The 9,072-nt window shown below is 33.6% G+C and overlaps 1 protein-coding gene and 1 pseudogene across 2 annotated transcripts in view; one reads left to right on the top strand and one right to left on the bottom strand.

Moving 5' to 3' along the window:
• The window catches only part of FNBP1L (formin binding protein 1 like), a 91,079-nt gene that overhangs the window by 30,348 nt on the left and 51,659 nt on the right, over nucleotides 1–9,072 (bottom strand). For both annotated transcript variants that reach the window (XM_023528120.1, XM_023528121.1), the window contains exons 3-5: nucleotides 6,594–6,647; nucleotides 5,300–5,447; nucleotides 4,458–4,520 (exon numbers count right to left, since the gene is read on the bottom strand). In XM_023528120.1, the coding sequence (XP_023383888.1) occupies nucleotides 4,458–4,520; nucleotides 5,300–5,447; nucleotides 6,594–6,647 (265 nt within the window). The remainder of the gene's footprint in view (nucleotides 1–4,457; nucleotides 4,521–5,299; nucleotides 5,448–6,593; nucleotides 6,648–9,072) is intronic.
• Nucleotides 8,280–9,072, top strand: part of LOC105289135 — a 3,876-nt pseudogene continuing 3,083 nt past the window's right edge.

Raw genomic sequence — 9,072 nt, 5'->3', positions numbered from 1 at the left:
AGACTGTGAAGAAAAAAAATCACAAGGATGACTGAATTAATGTTTATTATGTATCTCATCTCTTCTCAGTAAGAAAAAAACAATCACATATATTTTATAATTTTTTATTAAAAGCTCATCTTCAGCAGGACTTTTTAGGTTTGTTTGGTGTTTTTTGCTTATTTTGTTATGTTTATTTGATTAGCTGGTTGGTTTCAGCATTTGCTTGTTTTTATTTTTTTTGGTGGGATCCCAATGTAGCTTGGGATGTGGCTTTATGTTGCTTATTCCAGGTATCCCAGGAACACCAGTAGCCCAGAACCCAAGCCTTTTAAACATTTTTTTACTTAATTCAAACTACTATGACTTTGTATAAGCTATTTACAACTAAGCCATATTACTATACAGCCTATTTCTTTTCCTGCATACTTTTTGTATCCTGGAGCTAACGTCCTTTTTTTTTTTTTTTTTAATTTGCTTTGTTTTCAATGCACTTTTCTCTAATTCAATGCTAAAGTTTCCAAAGTTCTTTAAATCTCTCCTCAGTTAACTCAAACACATTCAAAATTCTATTATTTTCTTGAAATCTCTCCCAAAGGCTTTTGACCTGCTGAAATTTGGACAAGTTACCAAACTAGGCCTACTGCACAGCTGTTACCTTGGGATTTCCCTTCACCTCTCCCTTGATTCCAATCTCCTATTTCCAAATTCTAAGCCTTCCCCTTTTCTGGTTCATATCTTTATTTTGCTGAAACACATCCAGCAGTAGTTTCCTAAAAGAAGGTCTGCGGGAAATAGTTTTTTAAGTCTCCATGGCTGAAAATGTCTTTGCCATCACTTTTAATTGATAAAATTATCTTCCTTCAAAAATGTAAAAGCATGACTCCACCGTCTTCTAGCTTCCTTATTCTTTGCATAAAACATGTTTATTTTGTTTTGGTTTTCCTCTCTGGAGGCTGGTAGGATCTTCTCTCTCTCATAACTGTTCTAAAATTTCATGAAGTTATATCTTGCCACGAGTCCACTGTGCTAGGAACCTGAAAAGTTCTTTTCATCCGGAAACTCACGTGTTTCTGTTCTGGGGAAATTTTCTGGAATTGGTTTTATCTGTCCATGTTCTATATTTTCTCTTTTTAAACATGTTTCTTATTTTAAAAATGAACCTAAAGGATGAGCCCTCTTAATTTTCATATATTTTCTCTCATATTTTCGATCTGTCATTTTGCTCTACGTTCTGAGATTTCTTCAAATTACATTGTTTCTATTGAGTTTTTCATAAAGTTATTTTTTTCTTTATATGTTCTTTTTTAATAGTATCTTGTTCTTATTTCATGAATGTAATATCGTCTCTATTCCTTTTGGGAATATTAATAATAGTTTTGAATATTTTGCTTATTTATTTTTGCTTTTTAATTCCCATTCTCTTTCATAGTCACTGTTTCAAAGTTGCTTTTTTATCTGCATATTAGTTTTAGTCTCTGGTGTTTACACTAGATATCTTCTTTAAATGTTTGGGGATCCTTGTCTACGTTCTCTTATTTAAAAAGCCAACTGAAAGCTCTACAAGTGGGGTTTGTGGATCATGGTCTCTTCCTCTAGGGTTATATGCCCAGGCAGCTTTCTGGAAGAAACCCTCATACCAGTATCTATAATTCTTTCCTCTCGAGCTGGTTAGATTCCCCCAGAAGAGACTGTTCCAATTCCTGCCTGGAAAATACATGCCTTGCTACCTATATTCTGTGAATTGCTTAGAAGAATGCAGAGGATGTCAACATTTTCTATTTACCTAACCCCCTTACAATGTCAATTTCTCATCTTAGGGACTACAAAACTATATAGACAGTCCAAATTTGGATTCTAAACCTCCACTACAAGGTCAAAAGGTTTGAATTTCTCACAGGATACCTGCCCTCCTTTGACCTTCAGACAAGTTTCTCTGATGTCAGCTTCTGTAGTCAAAAGGCTTCTGAGTTAGCTCCGTTTACTATATACATAAAACCGGACATACCTTAATTCACGTAAATATGCTCAGAAACTTTTTATAAAATCCTTTGAATGTACTTTGATTAATAGGAGCTATCAAATAAGATACAATTTATTCAAAGCACATAAATATATACGAATATACAGGATGTCACTTTCCTGTGACAAGATTAAATTTCCACATTTAATTCTCTGAAACTCAGTTCAGAGTTGTGTTTTCAAATTTAGTACCTACAGGCTACTAATTCTGGTGCAATGTGAGGTTATTTATATACTAAAGTATTTTTATATTAAGTATTTTATTATTTGGGAAAAAACTACCTAATAATTTCCTGGCTACAGCAGAAGAACCACTAGTACCATAACACTAAAAAAACTTCCCTGAAATATATATCTTCACACAATATAGGCAAACACCCCAGAAAACAGTTTCCATACTTTATTCTTTGTATGGCAGACTAATTGATGCCACTTTTACTCTCCCATCCTTTCTTAGAAAAGCCCACCTCCCAGTACAGAGGCTAAAAGTAGCTGATGCTTGCTTTACCAGCCTCCCCATGGCTAGGGTATGGTTGAGTAATCTATTCCTGTCAAAGGCACCCATGAGGAAATCTGCTGGGGGTTTTCTGGGAAAGTTTTCCTTCCTTGATAAAAAAAAAAAAGGAAGAGTTGGAAGAGGTATGCTCCCTTTATCATGCTTCTGCATGCAGCTGAATGTAGTACATGGCTACTTAAGTCAACTGTTGACCATAGAAGACGAGCCCGAGGAAGAAAGCCAACATGGCCAAAATGGCAAAGTAAAGAAAGGAGAGGCAGCCTTGGTGACATCACTGAACCACTGACCAACTCTGGAACTCTTATAAACTTGTATATCTGTTACTTAGAACTGCCTAAACTGATAGACCTGGCATCTCTGATGTTTCTATCTTCTTAATATCCAACTATTCCTTCAAGGTCTTCACACACTAATCTCTTCTGCCTTTATCTTACACATCAGTACTACCTGCTTTGTTTATCCTGAGATTAATGGCTGTCGTTTAAATTTTTTTTCTAATTTCAACACTGTCACAAATTTAACTTGTCTCTCCCAGTTATTTAAATCTCCTTTCAAGTATTTCAAACATGTTAGAAATTTCATAATTTCATTTTCTGATCAAACAGTAAGACACAGAACTATGAAATGGGATCTTGCACTTATTTCTACATAATAACTGCCAATTGTTCTAAATGCAAGTCAGCACATATTAACTGAACTGATATGAGCCAACACCAGTTTTTAAAGGAACCAATAACTCATAAGTGTAGGAGTCTATTATTTTGTACAAATGAAAACATGCACGTGTGCGCACGCACACACACACTTATCAAGTGGAAGATACTAAGGATGTTAGTTAAGGCAATTTAAAATTTAATAAATGTAAACACTCCCTAAAAGTCTTGTTAAACCTAATTAAAAAGAAGATCAAAACAAAAACAAAAACAGACTATTAATATGCCTAAGAATTCTCAATCAGCACTGGCGATTAGAATCTTACACCAATGACAGTTACATAGAAATTTTTAGAAATTTAAAAATTTTATAGCATAAATTTTTTAAAAGGAAGGAAAAGGCTCAAAATAATGCATATACATGCATGAGTTATTTTTAACCCCAAATTTAAAAGCCCTTTTTCCAACCACAAACCAAATTAATTAACATGAAAAACTCCCTCCAGCATAATTTTCAAGAAATACAGCGTCCATTATAAAAATACACAGGTAAAGAGTAAACTGCTAACCTGAGGGTACAAAAAGACTATTAAATTTGTACTGCAGAATAGTATTTGGTAGAGCATTTTAAGTAAAGGAGACAACAATGTTCCATGTAAACATCTTGTTTTTTCAAATGACTGTAAGCTAGAATATTAAACACACACACACTGCAAGTACTCTTAGAAAGTTTTTAAATAGTTATTATGCTTTTATAATTTTCCCTCCCTATGAAGTATTTTATTTCCTACAATGGGATGGTATATGAAAGCAGCCCACTACTAGGAACATTTACGTTATTAAAGAGTCACTGAGCTAGAAGAAACATTTCATATAATATAGTCCATTCTTCATTTTTCATATGCTAAAATGAAGTCAACAAAAATCAGGTACTAAGTAAAATACAGAACTAGAATCTACGTCCTCTCAGTCTCAGTCAAATGGTCTTCTAAGATATATCATCATTTCTCTATCACTTCTATCCTCTATCAATATTTTACAGTAACTACTACAAAATCAAAAATAGTCTAAATGTTTACAATTATCTGACTATTAGAGAGTTGGCATAAGTAGAGAATCATATAGAAAAAAAATGACAAAATGATCTCATTCCCTATTTATACCAATGTCAAATTATGAATAATACACTGAAAAATATTAAACTCAAATAGATGTGAAGCATAAGAAAATTTAGGGCTCAACAAGTCTACAACATTTTATGTTAACCATGAAACATTATAACTCACATTATCCATCTGTTTCCAGCACATGTCAAGATACTGTTGAGCTTTTCGTCCCTCCTGAAGGTGCTGTAGATCATAACAACCAAAACAAACAAATGAAACAAAAATTACATCTAAATACTAAATAAAGTCTAAAATCTCAAAAAGATTTTTCACTTTATTTTTTCCAGGTACTAATTATGTAACATTATCAAAACTTAGGAAGAGATTATTAGTAAAGCAAAATTCTAAAATGCATTTTAAATATATGATATTATTTGAATACTTTAAATATAACATTTAAGACACATATAATCTCTAAGAATATACATGACTATCTTGAATAGGGTTTGACAAGTGTTTTCTATATAGGATGAGTATTTTTAGGCTTTACAAGCCACATGGTCTCTGTTACAAATATTCAACTCCGCTGATATAATGCAAAAGCAGCTACAGGCAAAACCTAAGTGAAGAGGTGTGGGCCTTTTCCAAAAAAAACTTTATAGTTGCTGAAATTTGAAATTCACATTTCACATGTTATAAAATATTATTATTTTGACTTTCTTCTCTACTATCTAAAAATTTAAAAATCATTCTTAACTCAGGGGAACTAGGAAACAAAAACAGGGAGTAGGCTACATTTAACCTATGGCCTATAGGTTACCAAACTTTAAATCAAACTTTAGTCTTAAATCCAAAAGGATCACTAATTAGCAAGAATATCTTGAGATAATTTTAGCTAGAAGAAATTTAATGAAATAGAAAACCAGTTTATTCTGAATATACATTATTTTAAAGAGCAAAGCAATTACTTTATTTGGGAAATATTTCATATACTATTATAACTGTATAAAAATGATAATTACCATTTTTCTTTCAGTTTTCAGATCATGGGCATATCTCATTAATTCACCATAAACTCTGTGTGCCATTTCTTCTGCTACTACTTCTCGTTGTCCTGCATAGTCATTTAACTCATTAAGGATGTTAAAAAAGGCTATACACGAGGTAAACCTGACAAAAACATATTAAAAAAATGGTGAAGTTTATTTTTGTTTTCATTACAAATGTTCTTTGTGAAGTATGGATTGAGCCTGACACTTGACAAATTTTAACTTATGTAACCTAAATCTTAGCTACTAAGCTCTAAATTAACTTTCTATGAAAAGAATCCTGCATTAAGTTCAAGTTGTACATGTTTGTATATCTTCAAGTAGTCTTAATTTATAAACAAAGGGATATTTGGGATCAAAAAATAATAAGAATACTACCTGCAGGCTCTTTTGGCATACTGGAATCTCTTAAGTTGCCAACTGACTGGCCTGAGCTTGGGAATGGACTTGGTTGGATTCCTAGGCTTGGCAGCTGAACCTGTTGCAGAGATGATGTGCTTGTTCTCGAGGACAGAACCTGCCAATCATACCACTCAAATGCATCTCGATGGCTGATCTACAGAACAACTTTGCTATCAGCTCTGGACACAGCTGCCTGTATGCCTGCCCACATCCTGAATGGAAGTGAAGTACCATTATGGTGGGCACCAAAGAGGGGTAAGAAGGAGCAAAAATAAGGGTAAAAAAATGTGTGTGGAGGGAAGGAGAGAAACAAAGAGAATCACTGTATTAAAATGTACAGATCTATGTTGAATTACTATACTGCCAGAACACATACAATTGAAGCTGGACAACTCAAGACTGCATTAACACTAAATCTGAGAATCCTAACAACTGACAATGATACACAAAGTTGTTTGTTTTTAAGTCTAGTCTCTTTTTGTTTCTGCCATAAAGTTCACAGGCAATTCCTAACTTTTCACATATTCAAGATTCCAAAATTACCCTCCTTTTCATCATCCCGTTAAACCAGCCAGCCAAATCATTTTACTACATATGAGACTAAAAGCAAGAACAAGCTGACAACTACAAACTGAAGTATAAAAAAATACTCTTTGTTCTAGAAACTAAAACACTCAAGTGGAGTCCTAATCCACATCTTACTTGGAAACTCACAATTCAACTACTCTAGAAAACTATTTTCAAATTAGAATAATAAAGTATTCATTCTTATAATAGCAATTCTTTTTTTCATAAACATTGATTTTTTATTAAAATAAACCTTTAAAAAAATCTTTAAGAAAAGCTAACAGTATATTTACTGTACCTTGGCTCTTCATCTTTGGAGGAACGTTTGGGACAGTACTTCTTAACCAGATTTCTATAAAAAAAGATTTGTAAAAAATTATTTAAAATACTGTTGTTGAAAAGGAAATATGCTATTTCCAATTTCATTAATTCACGAATTTAATGATATAAAATAAGACAGCGACAAGATCATCTACGATTAACATATGATCATTACTCATATTTTCTTCTTAAAATACTGATACCTATAAAAAGTTATTTATGTGTTTATAGGAATGTAATCGTAACAATTTGGTTGATTATACTATCAAATAAGAAAAGAGATGATCTTTTTTTTCCTGCTTAAAAGAAGATGTAAACACACTTGCATTGGGGGCAAAGAGGAAATAAAGAAAAATTACCCCTGCCTTTCTAACAGTTTTCCAGAATTGAACATATACAGCATATTCAAGTAAACATTACCCTCACATTCACAAAAATTTGGCAATCATTCTATATTTTATCAAGTTTCTCCCACCTTAAGGTATTCAAGTCATATAGATTCTATTTCCTAATTAACTCTTAAAATTTTTGGTGACAATTTTTATAATAAAAAGAGGAAAAATATTACACAAGAAGCAGACCCTTCTTCACCTTTTTTAATTGCTTTGAATACAGATGTGTGAGGACAGGATGAATGAAGCTAATGAAACATCTTCCAACCATGAGCAAGAAGACCAAGTTTACAAGAATGCCCTGACAATCACTAAGCTCTAGAATCCTGTTTCCAAACTTTTTGTTATGTGAGAGGATTCTTATTTGAAGCTGAAAGCTCCTTAACTGACACTATAGAACAGCTAAATAAAAATATTCAATAGAGAAGTGTAGCAAAAACTGGAATTAAAAAGAAACTGCTGGGATCAAGATACAGATGCGGGAGTCAACATATGTGAGGATAATTAAAAAATAAAAAAGCGACTGTTAACTCTGAATGAATGTACCTGTTAAGAAATGCTTCTGGTGGCTGACTGGGCTCAAATTTAAAAACAGAGCCTAGAAGAAATTGCTAAACAGGGACCTCTCATGGAAGCCATGCTTCGGGGAGAAGCCTGCACTGAATCGCCTGCCTGTATTGTGCTCCTGTAATCTGAGCCAACCCTTATAAAGCTGTTCCTAGAATCACATTTCAACCAAGGGGACTGAGACTTTCCCTGTCCAGTTGAAGCTGTGTAGCTATATCCTCATTAGCGCATCTTCACCAACCAATTAGAATGGCTCCATTCCAACCAATTAGGGAAGTGCTTTTTGAACCAAACTGTGAGAATTTAGAGTCTTCATTTGCATAAAGGTGCACCAATCAGAGACTAGGGGCAGAGATTCTCTCTATGTAAGTCAGCTCCCCTTTGGCTCAGGGAACACAAATTTCAGTTTCCAGTGAAGGCTGTTTCCTCCAGCTGAAGCAGCAGCTTCAGAGCGATCTCACTGGAGTGGGGCAGAGCTTAATACCAGGGCTGCCTCACCTGGGCTGTTCCACATCCAAGCTGTTTCACGACTGAGTTGTTGGCACAGAATAAAGTTTCTCTCCTGCTTCACAATATCCCAAATCGGGGACTTCTACTGGCGTTGAATAGGTAACAATGATGTTTGGTTGACACTACCATTTGTCAACCATATATTACTTGCCAATCTCTATGCTAAGCACTTTATATGTAATCTTATGCTTACAATGAACCTGTAAGCAGATATTATTAACCCTATTTACAGGACGCAGACACATTAAGTAACTTGTCCACAGTAAAATAGCTAGTAAAGGACAAAGCCAAAACCTACCTAAACCCTGATTTCAACACCTGAGATAGTTAAAATAATAAATGAGAATGAGGCTACCCAAGAAGTGTTAAATGAGAAGGCAGGCTAAAGACAATCTAGGAATACACATTTAATAGGGAAGAAAGAAGAGCTGATTATGAAGAATAAAAATGAGCAGCCAAGTAGATTAGAGGAAAACAAACTATGGCTAGCCTAGAGGCCTATTTTTATAAATAAAGTTTTATGGGAACATGCCACATCATTCATCTATGTATTGTCTATGGCTGTTTTTGCACTACAACAATAGAGATGAACAACAGCAGAGTTGAGTATTTGTGACATACGGCCCAAAAGGCCAAAAATATCTATCTGACACTACATTAAAAAAAAGTCTGCCACCCCTAAGATAGATAATTCAGAAAACCCAAGAAAGCATATCACTGATGACAAGGGATTTTTACTTTTATGTTCTAAGAAGGCAGAAATAGTCAACTCATCAAAGGTATATATAAATAAAACTGATAACAAAAATATCCACAGAATTTAGCAATTATAGCTGATTAACTTATCAGCAACATGGTTATAGTAACCAATCTCCAAACTATAAGTTGGTTGTATTATAGAAAGCACTTTAAAGTCAATGGTTTTCACGCATGAAGTCATGCATTACTTAAAATAAAAACAAGGACAAAAAAAAAATATTTCAAAGA

The sequence above is a fragment of the Pteropus vampyrus genome, unplaced genomic scaffold, assembly GCF_000151845.1.
Source record: "Pteropus vampyrus isolate Shadow unplaced genomic scaffold, Pvam_2.0 Scaffold22, whole genome shotgun sequence".
Taxonomy (NCBI): Eukaryota; Metazoa; Chordata; class Mammalia; order Chiroptera; family Pteropodidae; genus Pteropus; species Pteropus vampyrus.
This window is presented reverse-complemented; position numbering and strand designations above follow the sequence as displayed.